Below are 24,351 nucleotides of genomic sequence, written 5' to 3'. Positions count from 1 at the left end.
AGCTAAAATATAATGAAAGGGAGCTTCTAACTTAATCTTCTATGTTTAATTGAGGATATAACAACTCTTGAAATAACTTCTGAGGAATTTAAAATACGCCTTCTAAGAATACCTTGAAGACAGAGAAAAACTAACCTGAGCCTTAACTTGTGCTTGCAAACCCACAGAAATTATTTTAAAATACAAGAAAGTGTAACTATCTGCCTGTGTGCTTTGTGTCAGAAATTAAAGTGGTTTATATTTCTTACAAAATAAAAATCCTAGTTGTTTTAAGTTTCATGAACATGATTGTTACTTATAATTTTTTTAAAATGGTTTGTTAAAATTGGATTTACATTATTTACCATGTTTTCTTCTCTCAGATTTGAACAACCATTTCTAAAATAAATTTTACATGTTCCGAGGAGTCAAACCTGGCCTTTTCACTACCAAAATTTCTTAGTTAAAAATGGCTTAACTTAATATCTTTGTGCCTTGCCTATTGACATTCACATATCTTTATAAAAAGAATATTGTCCAATCAGTTGATATTTAGTTACTCTAAGAGGAAGTAGTTACTCTAAGAGGAACATTTACGCACTCTGTGAGTATTTACATACTCTAAGCTTATTCCTATTTGCTGATGACTGACAGATTTTACAGGAATAATTTTTGCAAAGAGTAGTTGGGTGCTTTAAATGCAAACTTTAGTGTGTGCCAGTGGCGAAGCATCAACTAGACAAATAATTATTTCCTCCTGGTCAGTTACAACAATTTGGCCTCTGTCCAAACAAGATGTATGTTAAGACAGCCAGTGTTAACACTTGTAAAGGCATCTGGAATACATATGTGGATAGGTGTGTTTCTATTTTGTAATATTCTGGCAAAGGACAATACACATTAAAATACTTCATGTTTGAAAATGATGGATGGAATAAAACATCAGTATTTTTAGATTATTTAACAAATTTTAATCTGACTTCTCAGTGCCGAGACTATTCACCATCCTGCAATCTAAAAATCAGACCAGTGGCAGGTTAATTTTGCTAAACCAGGAAAGGAGAATGTTGTCCACTCTTTTCATCTAAAGTGCCATCACCTCACTCTACTTGTCCTTGAAAGGCTTTTCTTAGACTACTTAATATCAGGCTTCCTTAGGTACTTTACCCATCTCTGCTACTTAGCAGCAGTGTGATCTTAACCAAGTTACTAGGTCAAATCTTGAACTGCTGGAGCTAGGCTAGGTGATCTCCAAGTGCTGTTTCCTGTACCTTCAGAATTCTATGACACTTCAGAGCTGACAGTTCTTCCTACTAGATGACACTAGTTATCTGCTCTGCCATTGACTTAACATTTAATTATAAATGGATTTTTTTGCCTTGTGCTAATTTTTTGTTTGTTTGTTTGTTTTGTTTTGTTTTTGAGACGGAGTCTGGCTCCATTGCCTAGGCTGGAATGCAGTGGCACCATCTCGGCTCACTGCAAGCTCCGCCTCCCGGCTTCACGCCATTCTCCTGCCTCAGCCTCCGGAGTAGCTGAGACAACAGGCGCCCACCACCACGCCCAGTTAATATTTTGTATTTTTAGTAGAGACGGGATTTCACCGTGTTAGCCAAGATGGTCTCTTCTCCTGACCTTGTGATCCGCCCACCTTGGCCTCCCAAAGTGCTGGGATTACAGGCTTGAGCCACCGCGCCCAGCCGCCTTGTGCTGATTTTATCATGTGTGTTCTATGTGTTACTTGTCTCCCCAATTAAATTGAATGTCTGATTATAGACAATACATTTTTCTCATATGCCTTGCACCTTGGGTACAGGAGTATATGACTGATGTCACAGAAAAAAAGGTACAAGTAACCCTATCACTACCTCATTGAGGAAGCCATCTCCACCTCCGCAACAGACTTTGATAAAAGTCCTTCAGTGGAGTTTCTTTGAGGTATCAGTAGGGAGATCCCTTTGATCTGCTCCTTGGTGCGCTGATTCTCTGAAGCACAATTAAGTAGCACCTCATAGGGTCACCTCATTTAACAAATATTTTGAAACTAATGCTGAGGTGCTGTGAATGCTAATGTGTTGTAAATGGTATGCTCATTCAAGGGCTTGAATCCCAGCTGGATGATCTTAGCCAGTTACTTTACCTGTATGTTTCAGTTTCCTATCAACAAAATGGAGATAATCTTACTACCTTGTGGGGCTGCTATGAGGATTAAATGAGATAATATATATAAAGAATCCTGTTTGGCACATAGAACTTATTGATAAATGGCAGCTCTCATCATCACTGTCACACTACACATTGCCCACCATTAATCCATAGGACAAGGCATTTGAGCTGGCACATACAACCTCAGGCTGACTTTCTTCATTTTAGAAAACTACAGGCCAGGTTCAGTGGCTCATGCCTATAATCCCAGTACTTTGGGAGGCCAAGGGAGGAGGATCTCTTGAGCCCAGAGGTTCAAGACCAGACTGGACAACATAGGGAGACCCTATCTCTACAAAAACTAAAAGTAAAAAAGTTTAGCCGAGCATGATGACATGTGCCTGTGGTACCAGCCACTCAGGAGGCTGGGGCAGGAGGGTTGCTTGAGTTTCCAAGGTCGAGGCTGCAGTGAGCCATGATTGTGCCACTGCATTCCAGCCTGGAACACAAAGCAAGACCCTGTCTCTGAATAAATAAACAAACAAATACAGGCTTAGAATAAGAAAGATCAAAGAGTTGTATTTGATCAGCTATAATACTATTCCTATCCCACAATTCTTTTTTTCTTTTCCTTCCTTTCTCTCTTTTTTTTTTTTTTTTTTTTTTTGGTCTTTTTCCCCCAATATAGCTAAAAATATTGGATAGCACAAAAAATGTAGGAACAAAGCAGGAAAAAGTACTTGTGATCCCACCACTTAGAGAAAGCAACTGTTTAAAATGTACCATATATTAATGATAATTTTGGATCATACTAACATAACTTTTTTATTAAAAATTTTAGTATAAGCATTTTCTTATGGCATCTAAACATCATCCTTAATGGTTGATTATATTTCTGATATTCCATTATATAGATATTCCAAAATCTATTTAACCTATCTTTTGCAGCTTTAGGCTACACACAGGGTCTTTATATCACAAAGCACACACACACAAACACAAACTTTGAATCACTAATTCAAACATTGTAGTCTTGATTAGAACTTGGAGTATTTTTGCTGTATTAGAAAGCAGAAGTATGGCAGCGACAACTTTTTACATAACTCTTTTTCCCTAAGGTTATTTTCAATAATATTGGTGAATATATACTTTTTAGAGGAGGAACAGAAATGACACAAAGTGGTATATAGATGTTGTCTTGAAAACCTGGATATTTTAGACACCAAGGACACTGTTTTAGAAAAGCCATAACACTAGTGGAGACAGGAGAAGAATGTAAAGGAAATAATTGAGTCACTGACCACTACACTGCAGAAAGGCAAACATGTGAGTATCATCTGAAGGGCTCAAGGACATGTGCTACCTTATTCCGTCTCATCCCAGTGTGTGGCAACAGGCAGGAATAATGAGTAGATGAATGCAGTCAGCCTTCTGGTCGGAGGTTCTGACTTCTCAAATCATCCAGATAGCAGAAAATGAGAGTTAATTATGCACGTGGCATACTGGTGGGTACAGACTGAAAAACCCCAAATCTGTTACCAGTTTTAGCCATCACTGTGAAAGTATAAGGCTTTAATTTCCTAAATATTGGGATGTTTAGCTTTGGTACTTGGACTTTACATTACCCTTGAATCAGGCTAATTAGAAAAACCAGTATAATAAAGATAAATAAGGAAAATTGGTTGTATCTGCATAGAGTATGGATGCATACAGTATTTTTAACAATTAATTTTAACATAATCAATACTTCTACATGAATGAGAGACATTGCAACTTAAAACACAAAAGACTAAAATGGAAAGCAGGAGCACATTCTAGTATTGCTACCTTCTAGGGCGTGGTCAAATTCCCAAGTTTGTCAATTAAGCTGTGAATTGTACAATACACATTTGAACTGATGCATAATAATTTAAGGCCCCAGTGTCCAGTGTCCAACTGGTTAAGGATCAGGATTCTATTAAACATAAGAACACTGCTTTTCCTCCAAAAGACCAATAAGTGAATTTCAACATTAATATAATACAAAGCATATTTTATTTGGCATGGTGACCAAAGACACAAACAGTGTTGTTGCTTCTTGACATGTGAGACATTTAACAAGTGACTAAAACAAAACCTATCACAGTTTTGGAGACAGAATAAGTAGGGGAAACAAAGGAGTATTGGTTTTAACTGACAAGCTGTTTTGTGTGTGTGTGATAGCCTGCGTTTTAATATTTTGTGTGTGTATATGTTAAGTATGAACCAATTATCATGAAAATTAATCAGGGTTTGACTTCTAATATATTTAATTACATATGCTTTAGGTTTAATAGGTAAGCCAGTATTCATCTTGGAACCTTGGGATGACAAGTATTTAGTGTAACCACTGTGGCGTACAGAATTTCTAAGTAGACCTTTTCTCTAGATAGTACAGCTGTCAAGCTTGGTACCTCATTACTTAATTTATGACACCTTTTAAATGCCTGGAGTTGTTGGGTAATTGTGTGTGTGTGTGTGTGTGTGTGTATGTGTATGTGTATTCTCTCCTTGAGAGTATATTTGAGAGTAGCAGATGATTCAAAGGGGCAAAGAAATATTATTTTTAAAGAGAATTACATCAAAATAATGACCTCGACCTCTAGCAGATTTCTCTATAGTTAGGAAAGAAAGTGGAAAAAGTCATGACAGTAGCTTCGATTTACACAGTAATGAGAGTAGCTATTATTGAGTGGCATCTCTGTGTCCGTTCTGTATGTGCTTTTACAAAAGCATGCAATTCCCACTCCTGCTCTCTATTTTAAAGATGGGCAAAGAGAGGCTCAAAAGAGCAAAGCAACCTGTCCAAAGACCTGTAATCAGTGAGTGACAGGGCCAAAACTGTAACCCAAGTCTATCTTCCTTGCCAACTGGCTTTGTTTTCTACCACAATAAGCCTATTATTTATGTTGGGGAAAGGATATGTGTTCTGTCAAACTTTCGGAAAAGATAGGTGCATGTAATCTGTACACCTCTGGCAAAAAGCTCATCCATGTGTCTGTGGAGGTAACAGTAGCCAACATTGAGGAGCACTTACTATGTGCTAGGCACTAAGTTAGACATATAGATTCTCTCATCAAATACTTCCAGCAGCCTGTGAGATAGGTGCTGTCATTATCTTCCTTCTACAAATGAGGAAACTGAGGGCTCAGGACTCAGGGTAAAACTATTTGAGTTAAGATTTTGACTCTCCTGGGCAGGGCCCTGGTGGGTTCCATGAAGCAAGTATGGGTTGGGTTCTGTGGTGTAAAGAGCTTTGTTGCCACCAGACCTGGATTCAGATCCTCATTTCCTGCTTACTAGCAGTGAAGCCTTAGGTGAGATTCTTAACTTCATCAAGGCTCACTGTTGAATAGAGATAATGGTGGCCATCTTATCAGCTGTAGTAAGAACCAAATGTGGAAAATGTATATCAAGTGTAGTACCATGCCTGGACCCTAGTACATGCGTAGTAAAAGATATCTTACTATTTATCATGGTTTGAATGTGTCCCCTAGAACCCATGTGTTGGAAATGTAATCTCCAATGCAACAGTGTTAGATGGTGGGGCGTAATGGGGGATGTTTAGGTCATGAGGGCTCCACCCTCATGTATGGGTTAATGCCAATTGTAAAAGGACTTGAGGCTGCAAGTTCAATCTCTTGCTCTTTCTCAAGCATGCTCTTTTACCTTTCTGCCATGGGATGATGCAGCAAGAAGGCCCTCACCAGATGCAATCCCTCGATCTTGGACTTCTCAGCCTCCAGAACTGTAAGCCAAATAAATTTCTGTTCATTATTAATTACCCAGTCACAGGTATTCTGTTATAGCAACACAAACTGGACTAAGACAGAAAACTGGTACTGAGAATTAGGGCTGCTGCTATAACAAATACCTGAAAATGTGAAAGCGGTTTTGGAACTGGGTAACAGGTAGAGACTGGAAGAATGTGGGGAAGCAGGCTATGAAAAACCTGTGTTGCTATGAACAGAGCATTAAATGTGGTTCTGGTGAAGGCTGAGAAGAGGAGAGCTGTAGTAAAAGTCTAAATCTGCTTAGAGATTAATTATGTGATAATGATGAGAATGTTGGTACAAATAAGAACAAAAAAGGCAATTCTGATGAGCTCTCAGATGGAAAAGTGGAATAAGGTATTGGAAACTGGAGTAAAAACCAGCCTTGTTATGAAGTGGCAAAGAATTTGACTGAATTGTGTCTGTACCCTAGGGCTTTACGGAAGGCAGAATGTAAGAGCAATAAACTGCGATATTTGATGGAAGAAATTTCTAAGCAAAATATTAACTGCATACAGGAAAAGAGAAGAGAGAAATGATTTAAAGATAAAATTTATAATTAAAAAGGAAACAGAATTTAGGGATTTGAAGGATTCTCATCCTGGCCATGTGGTAGAGAATGAAAGAACATTTTCAGGAAAGAAGACCAAGGGTGTGGGCAAGCAACCAATTGATAACGACATCAGTAGGGATAGAAGGAAACCAGAGGCTGTTCATTAGTACAATGGAAGAATGACTCTGAAGGCATTTTGGAAATGACTGATGCTGTTCCTCCCATCACAGGCACACGGTGCCATGACCTCGAAGAAGGAAGTACAGTTATGTCCCACATATAGACCTTTTCACCAAGGAAGGAACACGTATATACAAAGGTAGTCCTATAAGATTATAACGGAGCTGAAAAATTCTTATTGCTCATTGGTATCATAACCATTGTAACATCATAACTCAATGTGTTGCTCATCTGTTTTTGGTGATGATGGTATAAACCTACTGGCTGCCAGTCATATAAAAATATAGCACATTCAATTATGTATAATACATAATACCTTCCAGTGAGACAAAATGTGGAGGTGGAATACAGTGAAATTGATGACCCTGACTCTGTGTAGACCTAGGTTAATGTGTGTGTTTGTGTCTTTGTTTTTAACAAATAAAGTTTAAACAGTAAAAAAAATAAAAATAAAAAATTTTTAAAATAGAAAAAAGCTTATAGAATTAGAATATAAAGAAAATATTTTTGTACACCTATGCAATATGTTTGTGTTTTAAGCCAAGTGTTATTACAAAAGAGTCAAAAAATTTTAGAAATTAGAAAGTTTATAAAGTAAAAATATTATAGTAAGCTAAATATAATTGATTACAGAAGAAATACATTTCTTTTTATAAATTTAGTGTAGCCTAAGTGAACAATGTTTGTAAAGTCTACAGTGTGTACAGTGATGTCCTAGGCCTTCACATTTACTCACCACTCACTCACCCAGAGCAACTTTCAGTCCTGGAAGTTCCTGTATGTGCCCTATACAGGTACACCACTTTTTGTCTTTTATACTGTATTTTTACTGTCCCTTTTCTATGTTTAGATCTGTTTAGATACACAAATACTAACCATTGTTACAATTGCCTACAATACTCAGCACAGTAACATGCTGTACAGGTTTACAGCTTGGGAGCAATAGGGTTTACCATATAGCCTAGGTCTGTAGGAGGCTATACCATCTAGGGTTGTGTAAGTACACTCTATGCTGTTTGCACAATGACAACATTGCCTAATGACACTTCTTTTCTCTGAAAATATCCCTGTCATTAAGTGACGTATGACTGTATATCAAAAGAGAGACCTAGTGTGCCCTCTGGATCTTGGAGTTCACTGCTCAGGGCTGCCTGAAGTCTCTGCTCTCCACATTTCAGTACAGTGCTTCTTGCTCACCCCACCCATGGCTCAAGGGTGCTCTGGTGTGGCTCAGGCCACAGCTTTGGAATGTGCAAGCAGCAAATCTTGGGCATCCATGTGGTGTTAAGTCTACAGACATGTGGAATACAAGAATTGTGGAGGCAGGCAGAGTGCAGTGGTTCATGCCTATAATCCCAGCACTTTGGGAGGTCAAGGCAGGCGGATCACAAGGTCGGGAGATGGAGACCATCCTGGCTAACATGGTGAAACCCCATCTCTACTAAAAATACAAAAAATTAGCTGGGTGTGGTGGCATGCACCTGTAGTCCCAGCTACTCAGGAGGCTGAGGCACAAGAATCGCTTGAACCCGGGAGGTGGAGGTTGCAGTCAGCCAAGATTGTGCCACCGCACTCCAGCCTGGGCAACAGAGCAACACTCCATCTCAAAAAAAAAAAAAAAAAAAAAGAATTGTGGAGCCATGGCTTTCTCCAGCTAGATTTCAAAGGATATCATAGACAGCCTCATGGCCCAGGCAGACACGTGTTGCAGGGGTGGAGCCACCCAGAGAGCCCCTACTAGGGCAATGTGCAGCATAACCTGGGGTCAGAGCTACTGCAGATAGTCTCCTAGAGCAATGCCTAGTAAAGCCTAAGGAGTGGGCTCACACCAACACTCCAGAACTCCAGAACTACCAGCGTGAAACACCAACCAGGAGAGCCACAGGCATCTGACACCAGCCTGTGAGAGTCGCTGCATGGGTAGCACCAAGCAAAGCTATAAGGGTAGGCCTGCCTACCTGAGGCCTTGGGAGCCCAACTGCCACTCCAGTGTTCCCAGATGGTAGGATGTGGAGTCAAGGAAGATTATTCTGGAGCCTTAAGATTTAGTGTTGTTTGCCCTGTTAGGTTTTGGATTGACTTAAGACTATCCCTTTCTTCTTGCTTATTTGTCTCTTTTGGAATGGGAATGTCTATCCTGTGCCTATTCCACCATTGTATTTTGGAAGCAAGTAACTTGTTTGATTTCACAGGCTTACAGCTAGAGGGAAATGTGCCTCAAGATGAATCCTGCCTTGAATCTCATCCATATCTGATTCAGATGAGACTCTGTACATTGAACTTCTGGGCTGATCCTGGAAAGTTATGACTTTTGGAGCTATTGCATGAAATGAATGTATTTTTTATGTGAGAAGAACATGAATTTGGGGAGCCAGGGTGGAATATTGTGGTTTAAATGTGTCCCCTAGAAAGCGTGTGTTGAAAATCCCCAGTGTAACAGTGTTGGGAGATGGAGCCTAATGGGAGACATTTAGGTCATGAGAGCTCCATCCCCATGAATAATTAGTGCCATTATAAAAGGGTTTGAGGCTGTGAGTTCACTCTCTTGCTCTCTTGTGCATGCATGCTCTTTTGCCCTTTCACACTTCCATCATGGGATGACGCAGCAAGAAGGTCCTTGCCATATGCAGCCCCACAGTCTTGGCCTTACTAGCCTCTAGAATTGTGAGCCAGATAAATTTGTGTCATTACAAATCACCCAGTCTCAAGTGTTCTGTTATAGCAGCACAAAATGGACTAAGTCACTATTAATACTAGTTTTATTTATATTAATAGAGGACATTTTATCTCTCTCTCTCTCTCTCTATATATATATATCTATATATATATTTGCTGAATGACCAACTGTGTAGACATTTAATATTAATGTCATTGCTGTTATTTAATTACAGAGGCTTCCAAGACTCTGAAATACCAGGATTTCCACAAACTCATCTTGCCCTGACTGGGAATCTTTTGGGGACTGGATTTCAGAGGATTCCCCAACCCGATCTGATATCATCTCGTCAATGGAAGCTTCCCTAATACCCTCTCATGTTTCTAGAAGCAGGACACATGACCTATGTCACAAGTCTTGACCTGATTGTCATAGATTGCCTCACCAAGTATAGCATACCCTCTCTGAGAGTGATGCTGGCAAATTAGTGAATAAGAGGACTGTGGAATTTATTTGATTGCTAATCTTGTGTCAGGACATGGTTATTTTTTTAAAAAGGAAGTATCCTCTTTTGATCGTAACTGTTTGATATCTCAGCCCTTGAGTGAGGCAGTTATATGCAAAGGAGATGAGAAAGATAAGAAAAGTGAGTATTTTTCCTTTATAAAAGCCATGTGATTGAACAAGACTTCAGAATTCAGAACAGCTACATCCAGTTCTTGGGTCATTTTTTTAACCCATTCTCCAATAATTGAAAAAATGTCCTTGCAAATATGTGCAAGATTCTGGAATCTTCCTCTGGCAGATGATGAATGAGATGACTATTTCCAGGTGCTTGCCTTCAACACCAGCACATGCACCTTCTAGTACTCTTGGCCTTGATCCTACATTGAATCTGAGGCTGCAAGGACTTTAGATAGAGGCTCAGGACAGACTGGACCTGTATGAACCTCTGTGAGTTGTAGTTAGCCTGGGCAGCCAGTTACTTGGATCCCTCCGGGGCTTCTGGACAAACAACTCTTTTATAGCCCAAGGTAGATCATCAGGGGCGACCAGAGATAGGAATAGATTCGTTGACTTCAAGATTGACATGAGTTAGCAGTATGGTGAGGCTTCCAGCAAAATGGAAGCACTCAATAAATGTTAGCTATTATTACTGTGGTGGTGTTAGATGTTCTTCCTTATACTAACTCAAAATCTGTCTTCCTATAACTTCTACCCCATGGACAATTCAATACATCCAATTCGTCTTCTACATAACAGCTCATGAGATATTTAAAGATAGTTATGTTATCTTGACTCTTTTTTGGGTTCTCCTCTTTGAAGAACCAAGACCAATACTCTTGCCTGCCAGATTCTACCTATGTGACTCAGTGCAGGTTATACTGGGTTGCTGACAAGTATTTAAGCAAGTTTGGAGGATGACTTCTTGGGGTAGTCATAAAGGAGATCAAGTAAGTATTGACCTGGGTAGCCTTGAACTCTGAGATTTAATGATTTCTATTAAACCTACAGGGACTAACCAGTTTTTAATTTCTTTGGGCTAGGCACTGTGCTAGACTCTGCATGTGATATTTGGTTTCATGTGACTCTAAGCTAGAGTGTAACCTGAAGCCAACTGTATGGCTTGATTTCTTCACTCAGATGCTGTAATAGCTCCAGAAATCACTAAACCCTGTGTGTGAGTCAGGACCTGAACATTAGTGGAACCTGTTTACTATTCATACTCCCCCAACTACCTATGTTTGATTTAAAAAAAAAAGTTAAAAGGATGTTGTGTTTTTAGGATGTTCCATACTAGGAAGTTAGTATACATTTGACTAAGGAGATAATCACATCTTCTTACCTTTTATGGAAGGTCTTATCTTTTTTTGTGGAAGGTTTTTACTTTGAGAAAGGGTCCAAAAGTGATTTATTCTTTGGGGTTACCACATAATATTTCATTAACACTTTTGAAGAGTGGTGGGGTACCATTAATTATGCCAGTACTACAGATATAAACTGGGACTATCCTAGGCAAACCAGGAGTCTCAGCGTTGTGCTAAAGCCAACTTATACAGGCTATGGGTGTTTATATGCATGACTTCCCAACTCTGCATTTCAATATTCTTATGCTGATACCTTGAAATTGGCCATGATGGATATATATATATATACACCATGGAAACTGGTAAACACTGGAAATCAGGGCTTTATTTTCAAAGAACCAGTTGTTAAACATTTACCAGTACACAATGACTGGGACACAGTTCACAGAAGAAGCTCATAGAAAAGTCCCAGCGGGCATCAGTAATACCAATTGAATTATTGAAGCATTTGACGTAGAGAAGGGGAGTAAAGGTCAGCATGTCCTTTGCTAAGTAGGACAATCTCTGAAGATGAGAAGTTTGATGAGGAAGGCTTATTCTCAGGAAAGAAAGTATTCAACAAATACCTCAGGGCTCACTATGGTTAGTATGAGGGTAGAATTTCTTTAGAATCACATCGTTATTTTCCTCCCTTCCTCCTTCCTAAATTCCTACTGTAAATGTAGCTGGGCTTAGTGCTGGATTACCCAGCAGGTAGACCAAGCAGGTGTTAACTGTTCTATCAATGCTAGCAGAAGAAAATAATACATGTGCTTTTTTGTGTATGGATATGTAGACATGCATGCACTTAAGTATTAATCATGGAAAATTATAAATTTGGACTTATATACTTATTTCATAATTCACTATTGTTTTTGTTTTTTAATGACTTCAATTATTTTGAGTTATTTGTTCATTGTGGATTGGGGAACACCAAATTTTTTTTTTCTTAAATAGATATAAACCTGGCCCCAGTTGAGGCTTGTACCTTTCTAGGGTGATTTATAATTTATTTACTGCTGCTGAAATGTCAGGGTGGAATTGCCAGAATATTTTCATTATGTGTTTCTGGTTAGGATAAGTGGATTGAAGTTTGTCCCAGCTAAAGGGAAACATGTTTGATATATTTGGTTCCATAAGCAGGATCTGTGTGGCAAAAAAGGGACTTCCCCAATTCAGACTCATGGTTTTTATTCCAAAGGTGACTGACTGTGCTCCACTTGTCCTCTTACTGTCCTAAGTGAGCATCTTGGAAAGTGCTGGGATTTTAACAACTATTTCTGCATTTTAAGCATTATACAAAACTAGAGAATATAGCATAATGAACTGCCAAGTACTTATCACTCAGCTTCTATAATTACCAAATCATGTCCAATTTTATAATATTGAAGCCGACCTCAGAAATCATATGTTCAATATTAAATGTTTTTGTCTTTATTTCCAAAAGAAAAGAACTTTTTTTTGAAAAAAAAAAAAAAAACCCACAATCTGTTATTTGCTGTAAAAGTTAGTAGTGTATTATATCCAGTTGAGACTATAGTGTTTTATGATGCACAATTAGATAAATTCAGTTATCTAACCACAATTAAAATTGTTACATCTCATTCGTAGGTGGATAAATGAAAACCTGATTTGTGTTGCCCCTGGAGAATTCTTTCATTTGCCCATACCTGTTGTTGTTTGTTTATGATCAATTTTTTTTTTTTTTTTTTACCATTTCTTCATGGTCTGAGATTTGAAACCTCATTCTTAGAATGAAATAGTCCTGTGCCAAAAAGCTTTTTTGGAATCACCCAATTATCACTGGACTAGGAGTGATTGGTATCTCCTACAAAATTTTTGTCTCGAAATATAGACTAAGAACTAAAGAACAGTATTAAAAGAATTCCACCCTTCTCCTTTGCTCTGAAGCCATTTGGATGGGGCCAGTGGGAGCAGGCAAGCTAGCTCTCTGAAGACAATTAGGATGTAGGACTGGCCTCAGGCCTAGGAATCTGGAGTTGCTGGATTCAGGATTGAACCAAGGGTTGATAGAAGGGGTATTGCTAAAATTTGCAATTTCAGGCAATCTTTAGACCTACGACTCTGTGTTTTAATTTACCACAAGAGGAAAGAAAAAAATCCTGAATCAGTATCACTAAAGTTGTTGAACATTCCTGGGATCAAGCTAGTTAAATATCAGTGAATTCCTGTCTGTATAAACTGCCAGAACTGGTTTACTCTTGTCAGTTTTATGAAAATGTGCTTCAGATGCATTTTATACATCACTGCCTTCTTTGACAAGGTAGTATCATTTAACATATTCTAATAATTTAGGGACATCATTAGTATCAACTTTTATACTGGGTTGTAATACAGGAAAGTCTTAGGTAATGGTGTATAAGCATTTGGGTTTATTCATTCATGGATATTTGTTGTGCAACAGTTATATACAGCATGTAAAAAAAAACATGTTTGTTTAGAAATGTGGTTTTGCTGTGTTGCCCAGACTAATCTCCAACTCTTAGGCTCAAGCAAACCTCCTGCCTCAGCCTCCTGAGTAGCTGAGACTATAGGGAAGCACCAGCCTACCCAGCTTGGTTGCAACTTTTAAAGGGTCCAAATGTTTAATACAAAAACCTTAAAAAATTTTTTTTAACTATTTAAAAGCTATAATTTAAGAAGCACATTAGAGGCCAGGCGCAGTGGCTTATGCTTGTAATCCCAGCACTTTGGGAGGCCGAGGTGGGTGGATCACGAGGTCAGGAGATCAATACCATCCTGGCTGACACGGTGAAACCTCGTCTCTACTAAAAATACAAAGAATTAGCTGGGTGAGGTGGCGGATGCCTGTAGTCCCAGCTACTAGGGAGGCTGAGGCAGGAGAATGGTATAAACCCAGGAGGTGGAGCTTGCAGTGAGCCGAGATTGCACCACTGCACTCCAGCCTGGGCGACAAAGCAAGACAACATCTCAAAAAAAAAAAAAAAAAAAAGCACATTAGAGATCACCTAATGTTTGGGGGAGTTCTCTGAGCCTCAATTATGTAATCTGTAAAATGGGAATAATAATAGTGCCAACTTCACTGGGTTTTGAGAACTGAATTAAATAATGCATGAAACGCTGCTAGCACATGGCACATAGTGTGCCCTAAATGTTAATTGATATACTGTTGCTGCGGCTGCTGGGTTAACTCATTTTTCACAGTCATTGGAATAAAATTCTTCTGAATTCCTATAAATTATTTATTGGTAAGTTTGTAGCTCTAAAGTCTTAAAGTTTGGCCTGTATATATCTGTCCACTTAAGATTGCATAAGCTAATATACTACTTCAGCACATGAGTACCAAAATCAATTAAATTTTAGTCAAGGCTTAGACATATTTTCTTGGCAAACCCTCTCACCCTGGCTTAGGTCAGTTACATAACAAGTAAATGGGTAACCTGTCAAGTCCTGGTAATGCTATCTTAGAGTTTTAGCACTAATTAAAAGGTTTGGATGGTTTTTTTTGATTTTTATATGTGTTGCTAGCAAAGTGAGGAGTTGTTAGATATTTTTAGTATTCAGCAAGAAGCTGAAACATTTTCAGTAAATCTTTTCAAGCTGCTGAATCAGTTTTGATTCAAGAAATCCCTGAGATTGCAAAGGAAGCTGTTCAAAAGAACAGTTATGATTTGCAGCTGCTCTCTCTGATTCAAACTTTCTTCAAAATTGTGTGATCCAAATAAAGTACAGAAATAAATGGGTGAAGTTCATGAAACTGCAGCTATCATCCGTAAGTGACAGTTTCTAGCCTTTATGTTGAACAAGCATCATTGTTCTCATTAATTAACTTTACATTAGATGTGACATGATTTGTAAAATGAGACAATGCAAATAAGATGTCGCTTTTCTCTCTTTCATATCTGGGATTAGAATTAAGATAGAACTTTTAAAAGTTCCAACGCTAAAGAATTTGAAAAAATCTCACTCTTAATGGTATGGAAGAACACTATGCCCCCAAACTAAATGATCCCAGGCGAATAAAATATTTTGAATGTTCATATTTATATTTTATAAAGTTTTAATCCCTTTTCTCAGTCAGATATTACATCTAGCTGTGCCTTTGATAAAAATTATTATGGTAAAAAAGAATTCACTTGTAACTACAATGCCTGTCACTTCTAACTACAATACATATAACCCCAGGGAATGCCAGTGATAACCCTGAAGGCAGCTGAGCACTGGACGGAAGCAAACACTTCCGAGTGATCAAAATCAGTGTTGGGGGCGTGATAGCTCATGCCTGTAATCCCAGCACTTTGGGAGGCCAAGGTGGGTGGATCACAAGGTCAGGAGATCGAGACCATCCTGGCTAACACAGTGAAACCCCATGTCTACTAAAAATACAAAAAAAAAAAAAAAAATTTACTGGGTGTGGTGGTGGGCACCTGTAATCCCAGCTACTCGGGAGGCTGAGGCAGGAGAATGGCATGAACCCGAGAGGCAGAACTTGCAGTGAGCCAAGATCGCACCACTGCACTCCAGCCTGGGCCACAGGGTGAGACTCCATCTCAAAAAAAAAAAAAAAAAAAATCACTGTTAGGAAGTAGATAAAATCAGAGATGCTCATGCATCTTACACCTGAGAGTGGTTCCTGTGCTCTCCTCAGAATCTATGTACTCTTCTTTTTTAATTTTATTTTTTACATTGACAAATAATAACTGTACATGCAGTTTCAACAGACTTGCTTTCCTGGTTTCTCTGCATTCAGACACAGCAGGTTCTGGATAGATATATTACAGTAACACTGACAGCAGTGAGAAATTAACAGCTTTAGCCCAAAAGCAAGACATAGAAAACTATAATAGAGACAAAAGATTCAAACCGTAGCACCCAGGGAAGCACAAGTTTACATGATTCCTGAGGACATCAGTGTACAGTGAGCACAATAATTGATTCTCGTTTGACCGTGAATCATCAAGAAGACCTCAAATGTCATTCAGTCTGTTTTGTTTAAAAATATGGGGAAGTGGGTTGTGCATTTTAGAAAGATTATCTTCAAGAACTAATATAATTGGCATTTATATTTTACAAATGTATCTTGAAATGAGAAAATTAAGATATAATTCACATACACCATACAATTCATCCATTTAGAGGATGCAATTCTATGGTTTTTAGTGTATTCACAGAGTTGTACAACTATCACAATTAACTTTAGAATATTTTATCCCCTCCCAGAAAATTATTAGCAGTCACTCCTCTTTTTCCCCCACAATCCCCAACCCTAGGCAACTAATCTATTTTCTGTCTCTAGAGTTTTGCTTATTCTGGACATTTCAAATGAGTAAAGTCATATCATACATGATTTTTTTCTGATTGGCAGCTTTCACTTAGCATAGTGTTTTCAGGATTCATCCATGTTGTAGTATGTATCAGTATGTTGTCCCTTTTTGTTGCCAGATAATATTTTATGGGGTGGATTTATCACATTATTTATCCATGTTCATCAGTTGATGAACATTTGGGTTGTTTCTACCTTTTGGCTATTGTGAATAATGCAGCTATAAACATTCATGTAAGGTTTTTGTGTAGACATGAGTTTTCATTTCTCTTGGGTATATATACCTAGTACTAGAATTGCTAGATCATATAGTAACTCTTTGTTTAACCTCTTGCAGAACTGCCAGTTTTCTGAAGTGACTGTACTATTTAGCATTTCCACTAGTGGTGTGTAAGGATTCCCATTTCTCCACATCTTCATAATACTTGTTGTTTTCAATTTTTCAAAACTTATCATCTTAGTGGGTTTTAAGTCGTATCTCATTGTGGTTTAGATGTGCTTTTCCCTAATAGCCAATGATGTTGAGCATCTTTTCATTTGCCTGTTGTGGGCCAGAGCTCTTATACTCTCCAACATTAATATCTTATTATTTTAAACCTTGTATAAGTTTTAGTCTCATATCTAGTGAAATTACAAGTTTCTTTGATGGCTAGGGAATGTCAGACTTGACTTTGTGATAGTTACGATGCTTAGGAGGGTGCCCTACATAGAGCTACCATTAGTGAATATTAAAGAATTGTTTTAATTAAGTCATGTCTGATTTTCTAACAATGTGGATTTCACTCACAGCAGAGTTTTCACTCCTTCCCAGACTGTTCTCAATTAATGACCAGTTTTTGTGGACTAGAATGTAACTGCCAAGGGGACTGGCTTATTGCCGCATCCTGACTCTGTTTAGCAGAGTGCCTCACACTGTCTAGGAACAAAATAAGTATCTGTTCAATCGGTGAGTGAATAAGCCCGAACGATTTTCCCTCAGTATCCATTGTGTTGGTTCCAAGACCCCCATGGGTACCAAAATCCTCAGATGCCCAACTCCCTTGTATAAAATGGGATAGTATTTGCATGTAATCTATGCATATCATCCCATATACTTTAAATCATCTCTAGATGATTTAATACCTACTACAATGCCTACATGTCACCTTATTCACATGGATTCTTTATAGCACCAGCACGTGGCAAATTTAAGTTTTGCCTTTTGGAACTTCGTGGAATTTTTTTTTTTTTCAAATATTTTCAGTCTGCAGTTGGTTGAATCTGTGATTGGAGCCACAGATATGAAGGAGCGACTGTAGTTGGTCTCAGATTATTTAAAGCAGGTGTTTTTGTCAGCTTGCGTTGCCATGTGAGCAGTTGGCATACCTTTCCTCAGTCCTCTGCCCCCGAGCTCAACTTCAGAGATTTGCCAGACTTTCACAGTTAAGAAATAAATGAACAAGGCCCATTTCTGGTAGACCTGTTGTTCCACCTGGTTGTGCCACACAGCAATGCTGTTCTCCCTGAAGCCTCTTTAATTAACCACACTCTGGTATTAAATTGTCAATAGTATCCCTAGAGTATGCAGTCACACTCTGGTGGCTTGTCAAGACAGAAAGCTAAACCTCTTGGTGGTTTAAGTGGGGATTTGTTTAAGCAGGTAATGAGATTACCATTTTGAGCCTTAGTGCTGGGCATTAGGAGGTTGAAGGAGCCATTCCTGGGTGGATGCTGTGCTCAGCTCTGGTTGCTGAAATGATCACATTGGAGACAGCCACATAGACGCATGGTGGTCATGTCCCTTGGCACACCTGCATGGTCAAAACTGTGGAGTCTTCTTTTTTGTCCAGGGACTACTTCTGATGAAGAAAGTGGCATAATTAAAGCTGAGGACCACACAGAAAGTTGATACTTATCTTCTATTGCCTCTAGATTGGGCAGAACTGGCAGCTTCTTGGTGAGAAATAGGGGTGATGACTGTAGCTGTCTGTATAAGTGTATTTTCCTCCCACCTCCTCTGGACAGCGTGAAAATGTAACTTTGGAATGGGAAACAAATTTCATCTGCCTACCATTTCCTCTCCTTAACACTTGAAGCAGAAATACACAGCTTGACTGTAGGCATGAAGGGGAAAAGATGAGCTCACTGGTCCCTAGAGTGACAGTCATCTTTCTCTGATTTTCCTGTAAGGATGGCATGGAGAGGTTTCAGGACCTTGGGAAAGAAACCACTCTCACTGAGCTACTCAGGGACTTAAGGAAGAGACTGAAGGAAAACAAATTTTTTATTAACCTCATGGATTTGACATTTTTTGGGGTCTCCTCATCTCTAGCTTCATCTTATTCCTGCTTCCTCCTGGCCCAGATCCAAGCTAACAATACACTTCATGGTGCTATCAGAATGACATGGCTTCCTTTGCCCCTGCAAGAGCTTATTTTTTTTTCTTCTCAACCTAAAAAATAAAATAAAAGCAACATAGCTTTCATGTTGGTGTTTCTGTTTGTTGTTCTAATTTCACATGGTTGTCTGTGTCAAGGTCAGCCACGTGGGTTGCAAATCAAAGAATGTCTGTCTGCGTGACCTAAATACGTGAGTACTGTTGCCAGAGCTAACCTCTTGATGGAGGAGTGCATGCTTACTTTTAAGATGGCAGTCAGGGGGAGAGAGGAGCCCATCTAGGGAATTTAATTATATGTGGAATATTTCTAAACCACAGCCATGGGGTTTAGTCATGGCTGGATAATACCTAGTACTTCAAAAACTGTATTTAAAATTTGAAAATCACCTATGGCACTCATGCTATAAATTGCCAATAAGTAATTTCATTAACAAGCAATTACGTGTGTCTGGGAATGGGAACACCTGCCAGTTGGTGGCTGTGCATTGCCCTCAGCTGTCTGCCTCAGAGTTCTGCCCTCAGTTTCAAGCAAGAGCTACTCCTTCAAACTACAGTTTCTCACTTTTAAAACGTAGTCCAAGCTGGGCATGGTGGCTCACGCCTGTAATTCCAGCACTTTGGGAGGCTGAGGAGGAGAAGCATTTGAGCCCAGGAGTTCAAGGCCTGCCTGGGCAACATGGCTAAACCCCATCTCTACCAAAAAAATGTAAAAATTAGCCGGAAATGGTAGTGCATACCTATAGTCCTAGCTACTCAGGACGCTGAGGTGGGAGAAACCCTTGAGCCTGGGAAGTTGAGGCTACAGTGAGCTGTGATAATACCACTACACTGCAGCCTGGGCAACAGAGTGAGGCCCCATCTCAGAAAAACAAACAAACAAATGTAGTCCGGCTACTTACAGTATTCATTTTGTTTCAACTAGAATAGTAGTTCTGAACTTGACGAGAATTACAGGGACCCCTTGTTGAAAGCATTTTCTGGGACGTGACTCCTATCTCACTGAATCAGAATCTCTAGGTGATGTCCTGGGAGTCTGTATTTTTAACAAGTGCCTTAGGTGATTTTTTATGATTAGGCAAATTTGAGAAACTTAAATGTGGCCAGTTATTTAAAAATATATATATATAACTAAAACTTTGACTTTAAAATTTAGTTGCACTAAATAGTAAAATTAAAGTTGCTTTATGGAAATGTGATTGTAAACAAGTCACAGAGGCCAGGTTCAAATTGCAAGTGCAAAGTGGATGGTGGTATGGTATCATGCCAGTTTTAACCTGAAGATGGGTGTGGAGCAAAATGTAGAGGATGCCTTTTATGGGCCTAGGAACTTTTGCCTTCATGGGTCCCCTTCCTCCATACAAAATAAATAAAAATTATATTTTATTATTGTTGGCGTAAAGATGAATGTATTAATATTATATAGTAAATTATATTTTCCTTAACCTAAAAGTTCATATATTTTCTTCTGATTTTAAAATAAATTAAACTATTTCATGGGTGCCTAAAAGTATGGCAGGTCCTAGCCACTATGCCTCTTGAGCCTAACAGATGGGTTAACCCTGAGCAGCAGCGGTGATGAAATTCAGACCTGAGTCTCTGTGTGACTCCAATGATAATATTTCCACATGCCTCGGAAGTTCTGGAAGGAATTCTTGCTGTTCTCCTTTTCCTTCTCAAATACTAGAATATGATCAGCCCGTGTCTGGGTGAGAGGAGAAAGCTGATAGGAATCTGGGGCTGTGCCAGTTGAATAAAGATTATTGTCACACGAGGTTGTGACTGTACACTTTCCCACAGCGATTCCATCCCACAAACATGTGTGTGTCCTCTTCAGTGTAAGTTTAACATACAGTTTTTGCTAAGTTTGACATACAGTTTTTGCCCTGGCAGTGGTGCAGTGGGTGAATCAGCCTCTTCCCACCCTGAGGGAACCCTCGTGGTATCGAGCGTCTAACAGGCTGAACAACTTTGCTCTTGGGAGTTGGGCTTACCGCTGCCATCCTCGATGGCTTGCGTTCAGTGGATTTTGATCATTGGTTTGATATGGGCAGGCTGTTGCATGAGAAGAGAAGGAACTATTGTTGAGTTAGGGAATGAAGACATACTATTTTCTATGGGCAGGACCACAGATCTGCTATCTGTTCACTGAAGCAAAGTTATCGGGAGGCTGAGATGGGCGGATCATGAGGTCAGGAGATCGAGACCATCTTGGTTAACACAGTGAAACCTCGTCTCTACTAAAAATTAAAAAAATAAAAAAATTAGCCAGGCATGGTGGCGGGCGCCTGTAGTCCCAGCTACTCAGGAGGCTGAGGCAGGAGAGTGGTGTGAACCCAGGAGGCGGAGCTTGCAGTGAGCCGAGATTGCACCACTGCACTCCAGCCTGGGCGACAGAGCGAGACTCTGTCTCAAAAAAAAAAAAAAAGAAAGAAAGAAAAGTGGCAGAAAAGCCAGAGGAAGAAAAAAAATCACTCCAATCCATGATCCAGCTATTAATATTTTGGTCTAGAGTTTCTAGTCTTTTTTTGTGTGTGTCCAAATCGCCATTTAATTTTTAGACAAAATTATAACCGCATGAAATGTACCATTTAGTCCCTGCCCTTTTCACCTAATGATAGATAATGAACATTTGTCTCACATCATTAAATGATGTCCTACAAAGTGATTTTAATGGTGGTGTGCTATCCTTTGTTTTAATGAATAATTATTTGTTTAATCAGCCCTCTGTTGTTGGACAATAAATTAGTTTTCTTATTATAACTACAACTTCAATATTTTCAGTATTTTTTAAAGCTAAATTTTTGGATGCACACGTAATTTCTTTTAGGGTAAAATAGAACCAACATACCAAAGGGTATAGGAATCTGGAGCTTTTTAATATATATTTCCAAATAAACCCATAGAAAGATTACACCAGTTTACATTCCCAGTGGTAGTATATGAGCTTGTACCCTTGCCAACACTGGGTAATTACCTTGTAACTAAAATTCAAACTAAGGAAATCTGGTACGCATTAATTTGAAAGAACCCATGACTCAAATTTCTTTTCATAGAGTATTTAATGTTCAACAGATTGCTCTGTGTGCAATAATTATGGGTTTCTTTACAGTATTAGGGAAACACTTTTATTAAATTTTATATTCACAGTTTCCTCAAGGTCCTTAAATAGTTATTAGGTTTTCAACTGTGTTTCATGCTATTAAAAGTATGGTTTTGGAGGTCTTTGCATATGTATATTTAGGATGATAGAATGTGAGAACTAGACAGAACTTTAGTGATAGATTAGTCGACCTCCATTTAAAGACTAGTAAATGGGCCAGATGCAGTGGCTCATGCCTGTAATCCCAGCACTTTGGGAGGCCAAGGCAGGTGGATCACTTGAGGTCAGGAGTTCAAGACCAGTCTGGCCAACGTGGCAGAATCCCATCTCTCCTAAAACTACAAAAATTAGCAAGGCGTGGTGACACACACCTCTAATCCCAGCTACTCAGGAGGCTGAGACAGGAGAATTGCTTGAACACAGGAGGTTGAGGTTGCAGTGAGCCAAGATCTTGCCATTGCATTCCAGCTTGGGCAGCAGAGTGAGACTCCATCCCCCCAAAAGTCAAAATAAAGACTAGTAAATGGCTCAAGTAAGAAACTTGCCCACACAAATTCTGACTGTTGGAATATTCTTGGTTGTAAGCAATAGACACCTCACCTCAGACCAACCTACCAAAATGGGGATTTATTGGTTCATGAAACTGAAAATGGGCTTAGATACCTATTGTGACTAACCTTGGACAATTCCTTGATCTTTCTAAGTCTCGGTTTTCTTATTTGTAAACAGGATGTTGGACTCAACCTAAGGTTCCTTCCACCTCTTAACATTAAATGTTTCTGTGAATATATTATCAAATAATTTTGTTATACTGTCAACCAAATTTGTACGTAGTGAAAGGAAGGTTAGTCCTCAGAGATAGGAAATTTTTAAAGACATAATTTATTACACAATTAGATTTAACAAGGATATTTATTTATTTATTTATTTATTTATTTATTTATTTTGAGACAGAGTTTGTACTCCTATTGCCCAGGCTGGAGTGCAGTAGCATGATCTCGGCTCACTGCAGCCTCTGCCTCCTGGGTTCAAGCAATTCTCCTGCCTCAGCCTCCTGAGTAGCTAGGATTACAGGCATGTGCCACCACACCAGGCTAATTTTGTATTTTTAGTAGAGACAGGGTTTCTCAACGTTGGTCAGGTTGGTCTCGAACTCCCAACCTCAGATAATCTGCCCATTTCGGCCTCCCAAAGTGCTGGGATTACAGGCGTGAGCCTCCACACCCGGCCTTAACAAGGAATTTTTTTAAACTTGTGGACATCCTTAGGCAACTTGAACATAATTAATATTCATTTGGTGTAAAATATCTTTGGAGTGTATTGGGGGAACCAACCCCAATATTTCAACATAGGTTCTTTTCTATTTTCCCTAAGTGTTGGCTGGTTTGAGAAATAAAGAGAAAGAGTACAAAGAAAGAAATTTTACAGCTGGGCCTCTGGCGGTGACATCACGTATTGGCAGGTTCTGTGATGCCCCCTGAGCAGCAAAACCAGCAAGTTTTTATTAGGGATTTCAAAAAGGGAGGGGGTACAAACAGGGAGCAAGTCACAAAGATCACACGCTTGAAAGGGCAATAAAAGATCAAAAGGGCAGAAAGGCAGAGCAAGATCACAAGGCCAGGGCGAAATTAGAATTACTGATGAGGTTCCATGTCCTGCTGGGCACGCATTGTCATTGATAAACATCTTAACAGGAAACAGGATTCGAGAGCAGATAACCGGTCTGACTAGAATTCGCCAGGCTGGAATTTCCTAATCCTAGCAAGCCTGAGGACACTGCAGGAGACCAGGGCGTATTTCATCTCTTATCTTCAACCACATAAGGCAGACACTCCCAGAGTAGCCATTTTAGAGACCACCCCCCGGGAATGCATTCCTTTCCCAGGGTTATTCCTTGCTGGGAAAAGAATTCAGCAATATTTCTCCTATTCGCTTTCTGCAGGAAGAGAAATATGACTCTGTTCTGCCCAGCCCCTCAGGCAGTCACACCTTATGGTTATTTCCCTTGTTCCCTGAAAATCGCTGTTATCCTGTTCCTTTTTAGGATGCTCAGATGTCATATTGTTCAAACACACATGTTTTACAAACAATTTGTGCAGTTAATGCCATCATAGGGTCCTGAGGTGACATACATCCTCAGCTTACGAAGATGACAGGATTAAGAGATTAAAGTAAAGACACATAGGAAATTATAAGAGTATTGATTGGGAAAGTGATAAATGTCCATGAAATCTTCACAATTTACATTCAGAGATTGCAGTAAAGACAGGCATAAGAAATTATAAAAGTATTAATTTGGGGAACTAATAAATGTCCATGAAATCTTTACAATTTATGTTCTTCTGCCATGGCTTCAGCTGGTCCCTCCGTTTGGGGTCCCTGACTTCCTGCAACAGAAGTGCTTTAAAGCTTTTTTTC

At 39.1% G+C, this 24,351-nt stretch overlaps 1 protein-coding gene across 7 annotated transcripts in view; it reads left to right on the top strand.

Moving 5' to 3' along the window:
* The window catches only part of PANK1 (pantothenate kinase 1), a 62,633-nt gene that overhangs the window by 2,452 nt on the left and 35,830 nt on the right, over window positions 1–24,351 (top strand). Inside the window, exon 2 of one of the 7 annotated variants that reach the window (XM_028826639.2) lies at window positions 5,799–5,892. The exons of 5 other annotated variants lie outside the window; for them this stretch is intronic. In XM_028826639.2, coding sequence (XP_028682472.1) covers window positions 5,799–5,892 — 94 coding nt within the window. The remainder of the gene's footprint in view (window positions 1–5,798; window positions 5,893–24,351) is intronic. One more of the 7 variants, XM_077946745.1, reaches the window with a different exon arrangement.

This window comes from Macaca mulatta, chromosome 9 (genome assembly GCF_049350105.2).
Source record: "Macaca mulatta isolate MMU2019108-1 chromosome 9, T2T-MMU8v2.0, whole genome shotgun sequence".
Classification (NCBI taxonomy): domain Eukaryota; kingdom Metazoa; phylum Chordata; class Mammalia; order Primates; family Cercopithecidae; genus Macaca; species Macaca mulatta.
The sequence above is the reverse complement of the archived record's forward strand: the minus strand, read 5'-3'. Positions and strand labels throughout refer to the sequence as shown.